The sequence below is a fragment of the Pygocentrus nattereri genome, chromosome 20, assembly GCF_015220715.1.
Source record: "Pygocentrus nattereri isolate fPygNat1 chromosome 20, fPygNat1.pri, whole genome shotgun sequence".
In the NCBI taxonomy this organism is placed as follows: Eukaryota; Metazoa; Chordata; class Actinopteri; order Characiformes; family Serrasalmidae; genus Pygocentrus; species Pygocentrus nattereri.
In genome coordinates this window covers 19210944-19230910 of record NC_051230.1, presented here as the reverse complement: position 1 = coordinate 19230910, position 19967 = coordinate 19210944, and the positions used below count along the sequence as shown (strand labels likewise).

At 38.2% G+C, this 19967-nt stretch overlaps 1 protein-coding gene across 1 annotated transcript in view; it reads right to left on the bottom strand.

Moving 5' to 3' along the window:
- The window catches only part of dapk1 (death-associated protein kinase 1), a 93921-nt gene that overhangs the window by 38830 nt on the left and 35124 nt on the right, over nt 1-19967 (bottom strand). Inside the window, exons 3-11 of the mRNA XM_017695527.2 lie at nt 18516-18654; nt 16685-16814; nt 15350-15398; nt 15227-15253; nt 10467-10619; nt 7809-7854; nt 7630-7719; nt 4927-5019; nt 806-925 (exon numbers count right to left, since the gene is read on the bottom strand). Coding sequence (XP_017551016.1) covers nt 806-925; nt 4927-5019; nt 7630-7719; nt 7809-7854; nt 10467-10619; nt 15227-15253; nt 15350-15398; nt 16685-16814; nt 18516-18654 — 847 coding nt within the window. The remainder of the gene's footprint in view (nt 1-805; nt 926-4926; nt 5020-7629; nt 7720-7808; nt 7855-10466; nt 10620-15226; nt 15254-15349; nt 15399-16684; nt 16815-18515; nt 18655-19967) is intronic.

The following is a 19967-nucleotide window of genomic DNA, read 5'->3' as shown; positions in this document are numbered from 1 at the left end:
GTCTTACAACACCCTGCATGTACCACTTAAAAGTTTTAGCTCAAAACCTTTTCTAAACCTTCGTAAAAGAAAGTCTCTGATATAAGGTGGCATATTCATAGTCACTTAATACGATAACATCCTGTGAGGGATAATTTAGAGGCTTCAGAAGCCTGGTTCCCATCACCACCACTGTAAATAACAAAGACAAGTTTCTCTAGAATCGAGCTGTCCATACTAATTGACTCTGAATGACTTTGTTTACAGCTATTTCATTATGTGGAAATTTTGAAAATTGAAATTCCCCTTTAAGCCTGACAGGTATTCGAGAAATGATGTCTGAATCTGACCAAACTTGACATGAATAGTTGAGCCCTGTCAGGTCTGCACAAATATTTCAAGGTCCAGCACACACGCACACACGCACACACGCGCACCAAACCACATTCCAACTCCATTCAAAACTCCTATTACACTGCAATAGCAAGCCAGTCAAAAACACTGAAAATTCAACTGGATAACAGAAGAGTTCAGTAAGCCTCTTCTGGTCAGACACCTCAAATATCAACATGAGGCTCAAAAGAGACAATGAAAAACCTGTGTCGTGGCTTCCACGTCATAGGACACGCATACCCAGACGCTTATCAGCTGGTCAATCGAGCTTTGGCCACTGGAATGTTTGGATCTAGGCCAGGCAGTTACTTAAGGATTCCTGACAGGGTTGCTCACTCTGAGGTTTAGTACTACTGCCTTCATCTTTTCCTTCTCTTTGCATTTCTATCCATCACTTTTTCAGTCTTTCGCTGCCTCTATTAGGTTCTCTCACCTTGTTGGGCTGGTTGATGTCATAGCTGGTCAGAGAACCCAAGAGGTGCTTCAGACCCGGAACATTGTCATCATTGATGGCGTGGATGATGGCCTTCATCACAAATGAGTCTTCCTCATCCTGTGGGAGTACAAGATCAATAGATGTGACTCGACAATCACATTTTGTAAGGGATTAGTCACTAGCTTGAGACTAATAACAAATTTATTTCACTAAAATAATAAATAGAAGTTAACAGACTGGCTGAAACACACAGATGTCTCAATCCATCTGAAAAATCAGTATTGGAGATGACCGAAGGCATATTTTAATGGATTGGTATTAGCTACATTACGCCCATCAATTGCCATTCTTTGTGAAGATTATGTTACCATTCTTCATTTTGGGGACAAATGTTGCATAAATGTTCAACTTTATTGGCTGTTCCGGTCTTAAAAATGGCACAAGAAGTAACGGCATGTTCAAAGTTGAGAGAAAGGAGCAGGTAATATAAATTTGTCACATTATGCACATACTAAAAATGAAGTGAATTTACTGTAGCGCTACCTGGCCCCCTAGCATATTTTACCTAAACTGTGTGGCTATAATATCTGTGAAAACACAAATAGTGGGTTGGTGTAAGCCTATACTCACTATTACTCAAAAGAACTTGCCTTTAGACTGGGGGCAAAAACTGAACTCTAACTAGAAACTAAATCAGTCTGGCAGATACTCAGTACTGAAGTACTTCAATCAAAATGTGGTTCTGTGCACCTTAATTAAAACATTCACAGCAAAGAAGTTAATAAGATCAACATTATCTGATTGATAATGTTGTATTGTTTTATATAGTCAATCACTATTATTAGTATTTAGTATTAACTAAAATTTGTGATTTGAGATTTGTCATTTGTGAGGGCATTACAAGTAGAAAACAATGCCAAATCCTGTTCCTCTCCGTCCTTAAGTGTTTGGGCTACTAACCAAATAAGCGGCATGCTATCCTAATCCTATTAAATAATGTGTGTGTGTGGTAGGAGGGGGGGATGGTTCTGGGTTTGTGGATGGTTAGAGCACCATGTGAGGTCACAACCTTCAAACACAAGCTGATAGCCCTGATATGCAGACCAGAGAGCATGAACGAGAGAGAGACAGAGAGAAAGAAGCAAAGTGAAAAAGGAGTGAGGAGGGTGTGTGTGTGTGTGTGTGTGTGTGTGTGTGTGTGTGTGTGTGTGTGAGAGAGAGTGTGCAGTCATGCAGACACTACTGCATTCCACAGTTCAGAAGGGTGTACTGATCCAAATGCACAGCAGACACACAAACACAGACATTACTATCTTAATTGGGGCACAACTTTAACTGTTGACATCATCATGGTTGGGTAGAAAAGGAGGAGAAATCCTAGTCCTTCATGAGCAAGAATAAGTCGAGGCTCACAATGTAGCCCAAAAATGCATCACTGAATAATCCACCAGTTTAACAATATCTCAACACTCAATAGGCGACTGCCAGGGCTTCAGGTATTTCACCTTCTACTATGCATATCATCAAAGATTCAGACAATCTGGTGAAAGACTGCAAACCAAAATTTAATGCATGTGATATTCGACTCCTCAGATACGTCTGTCATGCATAGGCTCAGGAATACTTTGGCAAACTGTTGTCAATTAACACGGTTCAATTGGTGTCATCATAAATGTAAGTAAAGACCATATATCAACCACATCCAGAAACACAGCTAACTTCCCTGAGATCTAAATCATCTGAAATGAACTGATGGCACAGCGGAAATGTGTATTGCGGTCTGAGTCAAACTTTTAGATGTATGATTACTTAAATTATTAGATTATTATATATGCTGTTATTATACATGATTATTAGATTAAATTATTTATGAAGATAAGCCAAGGCAAGGAAGAAAAGACCATCTAGGCTGTTCAAGTGTAAAAGTTCAAAAGCCAGGGACTACCATGTTATGGGTTGAAGACGCTGCAAAGCTGTTCAGATGAAGATTTATAAATGTAAGAAGGGCAAAAAATCTGCAATCACAGCTGGATCAATTCAGTCCCCAAATGAACAAATGTTAAAAATAAGGGGGCATTTGTTGGCATGTGTTGCAGGCAGGAATTAGTGTATGAAAAAGATAGAAAACATGTAAACAAATATAAATAAAACATTAAATAATGTATTTTGTACTATTTCCAATTTAATCCTGGTCAAACAGAATTGACTAATTCTGGAGAAATGTCTCTACAACATTAGAATCAGTTTTTCACCAGTGTGTGGATGTTTGATCTTCGACAGAGCAAACAGCCACTAGGTCAAATTTCCGAGTATGACAGATACTGTAACTGGGTTGTGCTAAAACGCCAAAGAGAGTGTTACTTGAAGAAAAAGATGAGCAGAGATATCTCAGCTGTTATGTAACCATGAGGACTAGATTTAGCAACCCAAGAAGCCAGCTATCTACAGCTACAGCTAACAGCCATGCATTTATGGCCATATAATGACTATATAATCTTCTCCAGCTTTTTTTCAATAATCGGATTGTTGCATGAAACACCTGAATGCAGAAATGCAGATATTATAAAGCATGGTATAGTGAGCAGGATGGGTGTCAGCTTGACAGTAATGACTGCTGACAAATGCCCATTTCCTGCGTGAAACACACCCCCATCCACCCACCCACTCTGCACACAGATGGGTGCACAACCAACACATTCATTTCCTGAAACTGTCTTTGCAGAAACTTACAGACTGATAGGATACTCTACACTTCATGGTTAGTAAGAAACATTTATTTAGCCCTTTGCTCTGTTTAAAATCATAACACAGGGGCAGTTGTGCAAATACTGTCACATTAAAATGTCTTTGTAAAAGTATTCCAATCTACAAGAGCAGGAACAGAAATGACACAGGGAATTATCAGTGTCCATCCTTTGTGTTGATTCTAAAAATTATGGAAAAGGCTATTCATAAACAAATGTATGAATATATAAACAAATACAACCTTTATGAGTTTTGATCAGGTTTTAGAAAATTCTTATTCTACAGATTCCTATTTTTTGTTTCCAACAGACCTTATAAGGAAGCATATAGATGTGTGGGCATGGATCTGTTTGACTTGCGGTCAAAAGGTTTTTGACACAGTGAGTCACACAATACTACTGTGTAAATTAAGAGTCATGGGCTTTATGCTTCAGCAATTGCTTGGTTTACATCTTATGTCTGGAAGGTTGTAACCGGGTACTTAAAATAGGGTCACAATGAAGCAAAGCGGAGGTTGGTGGCATTTTGTCTGAAACGGAATGAGTGACTAATGGTGTTCCACAAGGCTGTGTTTTAGGTCCTTTACTGCTTTTGTTATGCTGAAGATATGAAAACTGTGATCACAATTTATTTATTTCCATATTTTTGGCTCAAAACCTTAATGACGTAACAGTTGAATTGAAGCTTAAGGTAAGGGAGTACATCATTACACCTAGAACATCTGTTAATGGTTTGGATGTGCCTTGGATAATAGTTTAAGTATATTAAGCATTACAATGAAAGTGCTATGAAAAGTAAATGCTAATACGAAGTTTCTTGCTGGACAGGCACAATTTTTGATGTTGACATCAAGCTTTGTTAAGTCTCATTCTGATTATGCCAGTATGATTATCCATGGTTGATATGTCAAAGTTGGGTAAAGAAATTACAGTTGTGACAAAATAAAGGGATTAGACTACTTACATCTCCAAGACCATTTAAGTGAAATTCAGCTTCAAGAACATTATTGGATAACTGTGGAACTTTAGTTGAGCTACTCTAGTGCTAAAAATGATCCCATCATTCATCATACAAATTCAAGCACTAGATCAAATGAGAAAAGTCACTGCATCTATCTAAGCTTCACATAGCTGAAGAGTCAACTCGGATGTAATGGCTGTTGAGTATTGACTTACTCCTAATTATTAACCAGTGCCAAAGAGGAAGTGATGCGAAATGTGCCGTTCAAACAGATGAGGAAAAATAATACAGCTTATCAATAATCTTAAAGCAATTATTTTCTATAGTTACAGATAACAGCATGCCACACAGTGTCAGGAACCACATAGGTAAGTGTTTTTGAGATAGCTTAATAATCTAACTAGAATTCTTACCAGCGTATCATCACTGCGAGCCACACTGATGTTGCTTCTGGACAGGAAGGAGCGGGAGAGTCGGTTACACAGAGAGATCAGACGCACCGATTGCTGTAGGAAAAAAAATCATATTTGAACAGCATTCAACATGCTGACCGAGTTTGAAAATTGACACTTTCCTCGCTTGTGATTCGTATCCTGAAGCATAAAATTGGTACAAATCACAATTGTGTGCTGTTGCATTAAATAAGGCATTCCCCGCTCGGAAGCATACCAATTAGCTGTGACTTACAATACAAACACACTTTTCCAACTACTCTGGCAAAGACATTTGGTGCCTGAGGGCATTGGAAGCAGTAGCAGGACTACTGTCTGGGGTAATGAACAGTGGTCACCGATCTAGCTCTTAGAAATCTACTCTTCTGTAATGTTTAGCTCCAACTAGGGCTGCACAACATATCATCTTACTGATATCATACAGGGCTGCAAGTTGCAAATGAGCCACTATCCAATTACAAGAGATTTTACTGTGTGCTGTAAAGAATTTTTATTATTTTATTTTTACATTATTTTAAACCAAAGCACAGATATTTTGCTACATCTTCTGTACATATAGGACCATTTCCATCTGTGGCAAAGTGGGCGACAAAGCCATTAGGCTTCTTCACTCTGAGCTGCTTCAGGCCTCGTAAGTTGGTGGGACTCCTTGTGCCATTTACTGAACTATTTTAGCAGAATAGGCTGTTACCCACTGCCTGTGTGTTGGAGTGGCACTGGCTGCAAGAAAAATGCCAACTCTTCATGTGAAGAGCTGCAGTGCATTAAACCCACACAGTAATATGAGAACCATATTGGTATCGGCTGATATTTGTTTAAAAACATATTCTGTGTTTTTCTCTGTAAAAACTATTTTTTATAATAAAAAAAAAAAACAAAGAGCATCTAAGATTTCTGGCTTTCAGCAGTAAATCATAAGCATATAGCAATAGGTGTTGACCATAAAACACTTTTTCTGTTAATTTGAGGGGAACTTTTACAAATAAATAAAATAAAATAAAAAATTTACATTTATTTCATGCAGTTACTGAATAATTTGCCATACGATTTGGTCGTGTAAATTCAGATGGAAAAACCAAAATATACCCTGGTGATGTTTAGCATTCTTTTTCTTATGTCTGTTCAAAAAATTTTGACTCCAACTTGGCTGCTACACAAACACAGTTCGAGCTGGGGGAGAGTGAGGGAAAGGAGAACAGGAGAGAGACAGCACAGAAGAGATTCTTCTTCCCTGCTAACTGCTGACGACAAAGAATATTTACTCTTGCACAAGTTAGCTTATTAGATATTTGAATTAATACCACAGTTGTGTTATGGTAGCTAGCCACCACACATAACTTGTAAAGATGTGCTTGCCAGAATTAGCTTCCTAATAGAAAGAAAGTATAATTTTCTGTGCATTTTGCTGTCACTGGGCTAGCTTATGATACACATACAGCCATTTCATTTGCTATCCACAATTACTAATGAACCTATATGTGCCTTGAATTTTATAAGCAATGCTGACTATTTTGTCAAATGAGACAATTTTACTTTACAATGTCCTACATGTACCTCGCAGTCATTAATATATTAAAAAATACTATACATTATAAAGCATGATAAAAACAATGTCACAGTGTAACGTGTTACCATTTTGTTTAATAGATTTCTGTACTGGACCTTTTAGGTGGCTTTAAACTCCTCAGACGTCTCGATCCTGTCCCCACAACTGTGAACAAATCCGATTCACCAAGTTGCTCTAGAAAGGAGCATTTCACTCAAACTATTTGGAGTAACTTTCTTTACATCTTTAAACTGAATTCCACTTTAACCTTGGTGAAGCAGCCAGAAGAAATGGCTCTATATTATGGAAATGAGTTTGTAATTTTCAGCAGATGATATTAAAGACTAGCTCACATCTTCATCTTCACGGTGTTTAAAATTTACCACTTTTGCCAATGATCATGTTTGTGTCCAATGTGGTAGTTGCAGGCAGGCTATATAATCACAGTTACAACTACACTAAGTTTCTCTTGTCAGTCATAAAGTTCAAGTATCAGTTCACTGCCAGAGCACAGAAAAACCTCTGCAGATTTCATGCTTCTAAACAAGACCCTTAAATAAGACCCTATGATATGCTGTAGTGTAACATGAGCCAAAAGCCAAGACACTTATCTGAATCATCATCCCTTACTGCGCTCAGTATTTAATTGCTAAAGCCAAGTATTTGTTTTTAAGGACAACCTGAGAAACAGATTGAAAGGGGATGTTTTGGCAGCTTGTGTGCACATCATTTACTTGCACATAATTTCCCTACCAAAGGGCTATCATTTCCCATATGTGGCTCTTTAAGAAACTAAAGGAAATTAAGAAGCCCAGAAAAAACAGTGCCATATTTGTAAACAAATGACTGGGTGTTTATGTCTTTATGGATCAGAGCTGACCTCTGGAAGATCATGGACCTTCAGGAGAGGGGGTTATTGACCACATCCTTATAGGGTTTACATTTGCTTAGCTGCACAGGAGAGCTAGTGTCACTAAATTCTCTGACTGATTTCCTACCACTTCACTGGGCACAAGCACACATTTCAAGTACTTGTTTAAAGCAGATCAAATCACTGAACTTGTCATTTCTCTCTAGGGAGCACTCCAAGGTGGACTGAAGTGAGAATTGTAACTTACCTTCCATTTTCTTCTGGCTGCAAATTTCTTGAATTTTTCCATGTTCACTGCCGACTCCTTGCGACTAAGTGCTTGCTGAGTGTCTTTTGGCTAAAATGCAAAAATGACAAATATTTAATGAACTCTAATTCTTGCCATCATTAACAGGTTAAATCTATGTGGCGGCAGGATGGACAAACCTTGATCCAGGGGTGCTGCAGACTGTCCTGGATTGTCATTCTTTTTCTGTAGAAAAAGGGAAAACTAGTTAGTATAACATGAGAGATAAATAAAATCCCATTTAAGGCTTAGAGATCCTAGAGATTGACAGTAGAGTTTGGTTAACAATGAGCTTAACCAAGGCTTTCGGAAACATTAGAACATTTAAGCAAGGTTTGTCAGATTCAAGGAATAGTATCTCCTTAACCCAAATGTAGGTCAGCAAAGCCTTGTTTGGCATCTAAACTTTGCATATTTACTTTTGGACTGGAGCTATGAGGTGAATGTAGCTAACATATAATGATACTTCTCATGCAACCATTTTGCAAACCGTATACCAAAATCATTTACGCATTTGGCTGAAACTGCATCAAGCTGTACATACATATATACATCACACATCTATTTCAGTGTATTTCAGTGAAATCCCTGTAACAGCCTTGTGTGGTTTACAAACTTTTGCAAAACAGAATATCTGATGCATCAATACATAATATCATTGATGTACATAGTTAAATGTGTATAACGAGTATTTTAAAATGGCTTTGACTATGCCTCAGCCTCATTTTAAAACTGCAATGATAAAACACATGCACAACACATACACATGTCAAAACAGCATCTGAAATTCTTCTTTTACACATAAGTTTTGCAGAGACTACATGAAAAATCAAGTCCCACTTTATATTATGTCACTAATAACTGTGTAGTTACACATGAATAACATGCAACAACATTGTAACTACTGATTTGATTAATGTTATAGCTGGATTACAGAAGCACAGCCCATGTAATTACACATATTTTCAACTTCAGTTTTGCCTCATGTAATGACCCAAGTGCATATTCTACACTTTCCTGTAGTGTAATGTTAAAGTTACACTTTAAAATACGAGGACAGCTCCTGCGTATTTATGCAGGTACTGTGTAATAATTGAGTGGTAATATAGACGTTGCTTTGGGGGAAATGCAACACATTTAATTCATGTCATAAAAGTTACATTTTCAGATAAGGGAGCGTCTGCTGTACTGTCACATATACATACAGAATGATTTAAAGCTGAAACTGGTTATTGTCAGAGCACTAACAACATAAATGCTGGCTAAATGTTAAAAGCTGGGAGATATAGTGTTAGTAATTTCTTAATGCAAGTTATGACATACTTGCTTTTACTGCTGGGGGAAAAATAAACTTCTAAAACTGCTGTTCCAGTCCGACTACAAATGTAATTCGATTAACTGACTAACGCATTAGTAATTACATTGTCATTGCGCATGTTGTTCACATGTAACTACACAGTTATTAGAGACACTTAAAGTGGGACCAAGAATTATTCTGTCTGTATTGCGTCCATTTTTCAAATGAACTACACCAGATTACAATGCAGGACCAAATAATAATTGGAATTGAGAAATGCTGCTTTGGAATATTTCAATCCTCGAGACCTTAATTGGGATAATGCAAAATGCAAATGGACCCAATACCGTGACAAAAAGCCACATTCCACAACAGCACTCAAATTGTGTTCATAATCGAACACACAATACTGCTCCAACAATGGTGACATACGAACAAGAATGACTCCCCAGGTGCTTCAGTTAAACCCATGCTGCTGTGATTTTTGGCCATGCTATTGTGTAGTATCTAGATCAACCAGTGATTTCTATGGAACAAGTTTTGGCTCTCACTCAAAACACAGCTGGGTCTAAATAAGGTCAACCAACAGTCTGAAGCAGGACCAAATGGGAGAAGTTCATTAGCACTTCAATTGACGTATCGCTCCCCACAAACTGCAATGCAGTGAACGAATCGAAAGGCAAAACAGGAAACACTATTGTCCAAGACTTGGGGAGCACGCAGCCGATTCCGATCTACAAAGTGTCAGTTCCTCTTCACAGAAGTCCAGAGTCAGGTTTCTGGCGAGGTTGTTATGCAAAGCATGTGACAGATGTAGAACTGTTTGTCCTGACTGCACACGATATATCACACATCACAACGGCTAATCAAGCCGTACTAGACTCAGTTAGCCCTGTTATTAATAGTATAATATTCAGAACACAGCAAATGGTTATTGTTTTATCTTAATAAATATATTAAGTTACAAATCATGTTAACCGTAAGTCCCAAATGAACAATTCTGATATTAAAATGAACTCTACAAGGATCTCTATTGTATTTATTTCAATCCCCATGGTACATGGACATGATATCCATTTCAGCCCAAAACACTATTTGTTTATCTGTGAAAGCCCACAACTCCAACCAGACAGCACTGATTGTACTGTAAAGGACAGAGGTGGAAATAAGAAAGCCTGGCGCCATTTTTCAAGAGTGTGATGTTGGTGAGCTTGTGTGCTCTGATGGAAAAATGACCTCAGAAGTGTACAAAGGCAATGTGCATGCAGACCTGCAGAAGTCTACAAAACTGAAAATTAGTGTTGGGTCTGTTTAAAATAAAATCCACTTGGTTTGACATCTTTTTTTTGGTAACCCAAAATTACCAACCTAATACCATTTTAAGTATGAAACAACTTTCCAAATACATAGTTAAGAAATTCCGTAACTATCAATAGTATAGACACTACAATAACTCTAGAGATAAAAAGGTTAAAACTATGTTAATGGCTCTGATTCTTACTTTGGGTCTTTAATGAGCAGCCGTGCGATGAAGTCTTTGGCCAGAGCGCTGGTGTTGCTGAAGTATTCGTCATCAAATTCATAGTCCACTGCTGATACGTTGGCCAGCGTCTCCTGCTTGTTCTCACCCAGAAACGGAGAGGCACCACTCAGCCTACACGATGAAAGATGAGGGGAAAAAAAAGTGAGAAGTCATGATTTGTTAAGGATTTCCAAAAATGCATCTCGCCAGTCTATTTTGCATCTTATTTTGGATTTTTACTTCTTCCGTGGGCAGACAGGCATATCAACAGCAGCAATAGTGAACAAAGCACTTGTTGTAGCTACTCAAAGCCTCGTTGTGTTAATTAGTGTTAAGTCAAGGGACTGCCAAAAAAGCAAGGCGTTAATGCTTTAAGTCTGAGAAAATGCACATTGTTTACTACAGACTTCAGAAAGTATATTTTGAGAGTGTTTACAGTCGTGGTAATACATAAGCAGGGAATTAGGAGACGGGAATGAGAATTAACAGATTTCAACTGACCTTCATTAAGACAGCTGTGGGTTATAGTTTAAGGGAACAAACTGAAGGTGTCAATTTAACTGCATTGGCTTACAGTCAGGTATGATGAGAAGAACCTTGTGCTTATGTTATGGCCATAAAAATCTTAGGCTACTTTAAACAAAATATGACTGCTGTATTGTATTTATTTGTATATACTCTGCTAGTAAATCCAGTCACATTTTTGTGTTTTGTGTATCTAAAAAATAATTTGAATAAATATTCTAATCAAATCGTGGTGAAATGTAACAATTCACTGAATCGTTTTCTCAAAAATTAACCAAATCATTTTGAGGTCACACCTACTGTGGGCAGTTGACTACAATGAACCTTTTTGCATGATGGGCCTTGGAAAGATTCTTGTATCTCTTTAAAAAAAAATCCCTTCTGCTCACTGCTATGGCTAATTAAAGGGCTGAAATGGGCAAATATTGGAAGAGCAGTGGGTCATGTGCATGCCATTTGGGGGCCTTGTGGTAAAAACATGAAAATTCATTGATTAATTTAACACTGCAGCTGTGTTTCATTCATGCACCCAATTAACAGTATTCCCAGTGGGTGAACCTTGATCTGGCTCTGAAAATGTGGTGAGAAAATGGTGAAATGGGAGGGAAAAAAAAAGCAGGAGAGAAAAAGGACTACACAAAGCAAAGGCGTGGAATCGATGCGAGATGGGACATGATAACAACCTGATGTGTGGCACTATTTTTACCGTGTCAAGAATGACAGCAGCGTGGGAGGAAGAAGGAGAGGAAGAAGGAGAGGGAGAGGGAGAGGGAGAGGGAGAGGGAGAGAGAGAGAGAGAGAGAGAGAGAGAGAGAGAGAGAGAGAGAGAGAGAGAGAGAGAAGCACAAAGTGAGACCAAAAGAAAGAGAAAGCAGAGAGAAACAGAGGTTGAAATGACAAACACAACAAAGGTGGATTGTGTGACAAGAAGAAAATATGTTGATGTAAGAGAGGAAGGGAAACAGAGGTGCAGTAGGGATCATTTGGACCCCTCCACACCCTTTCACAGGAGTTACAAAAGGAAGGTATTTCATAGGAATGCATGATATGGTCAAAATACCACATTTCCATTGTGTTGCTACATATTGCCCTGCAATAAACTGGTGACTTACCCAGGGTGTTTCCTGCCCTCAACCCAATGAGCGCTGAGATAGGCTCCAGCTCTCTCCAAGAGGATAAGTGGCTTAGATGATGAGTGAGTGATTGGTTGCTACATATTGTGATTAATGTAACATGGTTAACTTCAAAATCTCAGGCTTATTACTCCCTAAGATGTATTATTCAGTATCTACATGGACTATAATGCCAACACAATGGACGAGTTATTCTTAAGTTATGGATCATTTGTAATAAAGTGTTGGACTTGGTCCTGGCCACTGAAGGGGTTCTAGACTGACCTACATTGTTTTGACAGAATGACGTACGTTCGTTGTATCATGTGAATGTCTTGATTCATCACAGAATTCAAAGAATATATGAGATGGGCCAGGAAACACTGACTGACTAGAAGCCTATTTTGCATGTTGTATCATGATGGCTGATGTTGTGATAACGATTAAAGCTAACAATTTACTGTAGAACAGTACATGTTCATAAAGTCACATGACAAAAGTGAGCACTATTTGTGGCCCTTAGGTAATGCAAGTTTCATTTTACTGTGTATAAATTGTGTTGTCACATCAGCATGATGCCACTGTTATCCACAATAAACCACTAAGTCAGTTGTTATAGCATGTCATGCTGTTCACCCAATAAAGTATCATCACACCATGTAATGTCAAAAAAAAAGTAACAAAGGTGTTCATTTGATTTCACATCAAAGTTGACAAAAGAAGCCTTTATGACAGACTGTGCCTATTACAAAAAGCCTTTATAAATGTTTAAGTACCTTTCAGTCAGTTGTCATAATGAGTGTATAAGTCATATGCAAATGTTTAAATAGCCCAGGTCAAATGACACTTTTTAAGGAATAAAATTAAATATTTTTTTAGCAACTGTAGCACAAAATGTACTTTAACATATTGAAAAATAACAGAGCACAAAACAAGCCGTAACTTTTGCACTTTTTAATGTTTTTGCCCCAATATACTGAATTAATGAATAAATGGTAACTGTGCATTAAAATGTGCAGACATTCGTTCTCTGCATAGGATGTATGAACTTTTTTTAAGAAAATCAACAATACATGTCCTTTCACAGGTCAACTTTTTCACATGACCTTGTAGGGTCATACAGCCCAACACCACCCTGCAGTAAAGTGTTCATTAACAAACAACCTACTATGCAGCCATAGTGCTGGGTTTTAACTAAAGATATGTATCATTGTGTTAGTTCTGCTGGAAGTGAAAGGCTTGGTTCCCACCACTGCAGCTTCCCATGATACTTTATCTCCAGCTGCAGTCTGCCTCTACTGTTTTTATTACCTCATCACACACACACGTACCACAGAGACAAACTTTCCGCTGACATCAGTGGAGTAGCACAGCCAAATTTACCATTAGACACAACGGCCACTCGTATCTCATAAAAAGGCCCATACACTATATTTACTCTCCCTGTGTCATTTTGCCCCCTGAGGAGAACTTATAACCTTAACATGGCTTCATGAATCAAAAATAGTCATTAATATTTTCATTGCTGTTTTCTTTAAACAAGCTGTTTTTGTTACTGCGTTTTTGAGACTGATTTTATATATAAAATATATATAAAAGAAGGCTACAGGCTGAAAAGGCAGGTATATGTAAATGTAGTGGTTCTCATGCCGTTAAAATTCACCATTAAAACAACAACTTTAAAACAGGCTGCTGTTACTGCTTAGGTTTAATATGGATTGCATGGACTGGGGAGTGAATGGTATGTTTCAAATAAATATTTATATATTACATCAAACTATTATCTAATTAATCTATTATCTTATCTTAACAAAAAAAACTATGGAAATTTCACTTCCCATAATATGGGCTTTAAGACAAGTGGAGAAATTCTATTGAAATTTTGAATTCAAGACTTTTAACCTATCCCAAATTAATGTTTTAAAGTATTAGAGTAGACGTTTGTTTGGGTTCTGAATTTGTTAAAAAGTTACTGTTATGCATACAGTCTTTTTTCCATGGAAATCAACTTTCACCTTGTCTCATATGCTAACAATGAAAAAATGGGAGGTAAAAAAATATAACATGCAGAATGTACTTCCAATGTAAACGTAACAAACATTTCAATTGCATGATTATGTAACCGTAGACTTCCAACCATCTCGTCACCCACAAGCCTGGGTGCTCATTGTCTGTAGGCATTTATGAACTTGAACTGACTGTTGCTTGCCATGGCTTCAATGATGTCAAGCAAATGCCATGACAGTACGCTGTAATGTACAGGCTAGTGGCTACAGAGCATATACAAAAACAAATTGACCACAAATCAGATGCATTCTTACTAAAAATAAGAGAGAATTTAATCCCTGCATAGTGCATCGCCATCTGTGCAGTCAGTATGTAAAGACAAGTGTTTTTTCGTTGCGACCACTGCCATTTCTAGTACGAACAAATATCTAGGAACAAAACAGAAGCACACTACTGCATAGTGGGGGAGATAAAGCACATATCACTATGCTCAAATTCCAATGGTATTCGCAACATCACTTTGTTCTTAATTAGATAATCTTGATTAATATAAAAATGTCATTGTTTGTTGTGACATTAACAGTGCCTAAATCACATCGCCAATGTTTGTGTCGTCTCCCGTCACCAGAAACGGCCATCTTATTGAAAATGAATGTCCTCTGGCCGCTTTGTAGCACACACTGTGGCCAGTATGAATGCAAGGTAAGGGTTAATACATGATTGTGCAATTAATTTTATTTAAACATTTCCAACATCAAGCATTTCACTTCTTTGTAAAAGAACATCAATAACAGCAGTAATAGAAAACCAAATGGGCATGCTGCTGTTCAGATGCTTCTGATGAAATGACTACAGCACAAAGTATTACAAAAATCAATTTCCATGCTAAATATAATTCATAATGTCCAAGCAAATAGGCCACCATAATTGTGCATTAGTGTGAGCAATGCTCATTGCATTTGCTTTATAAAATGCAAAGCAATTGTGAAAATGGAAAGCACTTGAAGTCTTGGGGAAAGTGAAAAAAATGTACACACATTTCACATTTTATGTTACCTTTAATCACAGTCATCATCACTGTAATGAAATACTTACAATATGTAAGTTATCACCCCGACGCTCCTGGAATGAGAGAACGAAAAGAGAGAAAGAGCAATTACCCGAGAGGACAAAGAATAAATAACCAGACTTCAGTTCAGTGTGGAGCGTTTTTCTTACCACATGTCTGCTTCCAGACCCAGAGGCTCATAGTTTACTACTTCTGGAGCTGCAAAACAGCAAAGACAGAGATTTTGAACTAAATTGTCTGAAACTGCTCACAAAGAAACGTCTAGAACAGAGCACTCACTGGAGGGGAGGGCATTTTTGCCCCTGTTGTTCACACCGAAATATTTGAACTGTGAAATGAGTCATTCGCTAAGAGTGTGGGGAAATCTCAGTTTCAGACGTGTGAATGATAAAAATGGAGGACCTGAACAGTGTTTATGGGCCGTGTCTAATCTGAGAGAAGTATTCTGCGGTTACAGAGTTACAAAGTGAAAATGTTGGGGCTTTGGACAGTGATGACAAAATCACAACAAAAGTTTTAAACGTTAATTATTTCTCACTCATAGCTTACTGAAAAAAAATTCTGTAGAGAGAGCAGATTCTAAATACTTATTCAATACAACATTGGTCTTTGTAAGTGGAAAATAGAGAAAAACGTGATATGATACTTGAAGCTTTCATGACACACAAAAAGGTCATGATATTTGTTTTTTCTGATATGATAAGCTGGAACAGGCAATGCAGAGACACACTTAAAAAACGCTGGGTCCACTGGCTTACATTAAAAGTACGATATGATTATTTTATCCCCTGTAAAGTTATGATTTTGGAGAAATGCGTTTTTCTTCAGTCAACAACAACATAATGGTTTGTGTTAAAGAACTGTAGATGAACTACAGATCTATAGTTGCCATTTCCACCATAACACATTTTATACATGATATCTAACTATATTTGATACATAGCAAGTATGTTCTCATGACCACTGTATTGAAAAAAATGAATATTAACATGCATATTGTGACACATATTGTGATGCTACATCAAGCATGGATGCTACTCTTCAGTGGCCTTTGGTTAATCTGGGGGGATAATTGTCTGTCTATTAGCTCCGCTGTCTCATCACATCCTGCGGCCGTACTGGCTGCCATTCAAACAAGACTGGGTGAGATGCCAAAGACACAGAATAGGGGTGTGAGGGGGGGGGGGGGGGTTGAGCTTATAAACTAAACACAGCTGAGTCACGGGTAGAACAACAACAACCTCGTGTGGTTTGGGAGAGGCTGTTTTCAGTATGAGGCAAGATTTGACTCAACGGACAAAAAAAAAAAAAAAAAAAAAGACAAGCAAATCCTGATTTGAACCACAGTAGATTTCACAGGATAATTCCAGGACACCACAATTTGATGCACAATAAGTCCGAGCAGTTATGCTGTCAGGCAACTAGTTCAAGGATACAAACGAATGGAGTGGAAAGACTGGACAGAACATGGAATGGTAACTGACCTACAAATTCTGGGGTGCCAAAGATGTTTTTGAAATCGTTGCTAAAATCGATCTTGTGGGCCAGGCCAAAGTCGATGAGCTTAATACGGGGGTGAGGCACACTCCGGTTCAGCAGCATGATGTTCTCTGGCTGGAGAGAGCAAGAAACAGTGTCTGAGACAAGATAAAACGAATAGGACAAAACACAGAAAGAGAGGAAGAGGGCAATGGATCAAAGGAAAGGATCAGAATGAGAGAACAAGAGGAAGCTGAGACCAAGAACAAGAGGGAAAGGGAGAGAGAGAGCACAGAGAGAGAGAGCAGAGCAGAGCAGAGCAGAGCAGAGCAGAGAGAGAGAGAACCAGGATATAGGCCATAACACATGGAAATCACATGCAAAGCTACAGAAGCGTTCTCTAGAAAGCAGAGCACTACTCAAGCCTGGCAGGAACGCATCCCAGCCAGGAAATTCCATGAAAACAATATTTCCTTCACTTGGCTTTCTTTATTCACAGCCTAATCTTTTAAAAGCTCTGCTGACTTCAAAATATCAAAACGATATGCTAAGATCTTATTACATAGACAGGAATAATACAAGGGATTAGGAAGAAGGTCTATCAGTTTCTTGCAAAAAAGATTTTCACTATTCCTCAGATGGCTAAATGATTTCATTTGTGCTGGTTGTATTGTGTCAATTAATGTGTTAGCCACTGGCTAGTTCAATGTATCCAGTTTTTAAAAAATTTTTTTATTGGAGTAAAATAAGAATCCCTCTGTATGTGTAGGACCTTAAAACTATGTCACACGGCACACTCCCTTAGGTTTAGCAATCTAACATATGGTAATATCACTCAACAATATTTACACGGCCTGTCCAAAGTCTGGGGACACGTAGCTTCTCAATGTGTACTGATTAAAAAGCATTTTTTTTATTAAAGTAACTTAATATGTCAAGCATGTCTGCCCAAAAACAAACAAAAAAATGTATTAAATCACCACATGTTGTAAACTACTTCCTACAGTGGTTCCACAACAGTTTCTAGAGTGAGATTTTTTGAAGCCTAGGAAAACTCCTCATCTCATGGTGTATATTGAAAGTGCAACTGGATTTCTGAGGGCAGGCTGGCTGGAATTTGGTTTTTCCCCCACTAGTTGGCTAATGTGTCAGGAAGCCAGACAACTTACGTTACTGCAAGGAAGCTAAATATCACATCTGAATTAGTGCATTACTTTATTGCCTTGAGAGGATTTGCAATGGTTGTATGAGGTATTTGCACAATGCATGTTGGGTATTGAAGTGAGAATAGAACAGTTTTAGGTCATAGGAATGCCCCTTAAAGTAGAAAGCTGCTTAGATTTTGCCTGTTTAGATTTCTTTCTCTGCAAAAACTGCAAAACTGAAGAATCATCTGACAAATGTTCTAGCATGGAAATAATAAAACTCCACACATTTATCCTCCTGTGAGTTCAGCACTCCAACAGCTTTTCAGCTTTGGGTTTAAAATAACTTCCAATATTTTTTGACAAAACCTGTTCTTCATTCAAAGGAAGACAATTTGATGATCAGGAAGCTGCTGCCAATTACATAATCCTGGAATGAATTCCTAATTTCTATACAATTGAAGATGATAAGTCCCCAGACTTTGTTTACACCCTCTTAGATAGCTAAGAGGTTGTTATACTGCCAGTCTTGAAGCCAGAATCACTGGGGAGAAACCTGCACATACAACAGCAGGTGGCTGAAAACATTTGTATTGATTTGCTGTGGCTCCTCCAAGCCTTGTCTGATCACCTCAGCATGGAGTTTGCATGAAAATCAAATATATTACTACAGCTCAAGCTAGCGCTGTACCTTCAGGTCAAAGTGGGCAATCTGTTTGGAGTGCAGGTAGTTGACACCATCCAGGATCTGCTTGAGGAACTCTGTGGCCTCCTCCTCACTGAGAGACTCCTTCTCGGCCAAGAAGTCAAACAGTTCTCCTCCCGCCACGCTGCAAGGAAAACACAGGAAGGAATTGGCATTGGCATGGTAGAATTAGGGTGGGCAATATGAAAAAATATAACACAAAACATTTTTAATAATATATATGTATTATATTTCATTTTACTGAGGTTTGAAATCCAGTTGGAATGTCTTAAAAATACAAGCAAATCAGCCCTGCCAAATGTTACCAAAGGTGTGGGGGGAACACAATTAATCTGATGTTAATCTGATCAGTTTTGAGGAAAAATATTTTATTTGATTACATTAACTAAAAATATTCGAGTCCACTAGGGGGCCTGCTGGATGAGGTTAATCAGATACTTATTACTATGCAGTCTTTTTGAAAGCAAAGGAGCATTAGTAGCACTCAAATAGCTTTCTGGTGCCTCACATCTCTGACCCTGTATGTCCTTGCTTATAAAACATACAGTTGATACAAATCATATACTCAACTGTAAGCTATCACATTAACATATCTTCATATTGCCTACCCCCACTTGAAAAGGCAGAGAATCCATCTTAGAGTGCCTATATCTTAAATAGCCTGTAGGTATAATCTGACAGCATTCCATCTGAATATGGAGATGGTACAAGTCAGCATTTACGGATCAACAGTTTGAGCTGTGGTTTGACTGCCAAGCTGCATGGAACATGCCCAAGGTGGAAATCTGACAACCAGCTACAGACAGAAGATTCTAAACAGGAATCTCAGCAGTGCAGTATTGGGCGAAGTTCCACAAGATGACCCACAGCAAGGCAGAGAAATATGATTTTTAAACAAGCAAGAGGGCCTTACAATGTGAAATGATATGAATTATCTTGTACTAAAACACAAAATATGGGTGCACAATACATCTTTTGTGAATCATTATTGTGATACTGATCTTCACAATACTGAAGAATGCTGCATGATAGAAATAAGCATTGCTCAATTAACTCATCATGTTTTATTGTCTGCTGTGAGCATCCTGCACTAAAATACCCGGGGAGGGGCAGTTGTGGGCTGGAGGTTAGGGAACCTGACTCGATCACCTGAGCTGATAGCATGTGGCTGAAGTGCACTTGAGCAAGGCATCTGACCCCCAACTGCTTCCGGGCGCTGCGGATAGGGCTGCCCACCACCCCAGGCAAGTGTGCTCAGTGCCCTCTAGTCTGTTTTTGCTACTGTGGTGTTTCACTGCACGCATGGGTTAGATTGCAGACGCAAAATTGTGCTGACAACACAGTTTATACAAAATAAACTCACTAAAAGTTATTACAGTATGTAGTCTACAATATATAGCCAACAAATACAGCAAAAAAAAGTGAACAGTGAAAAAG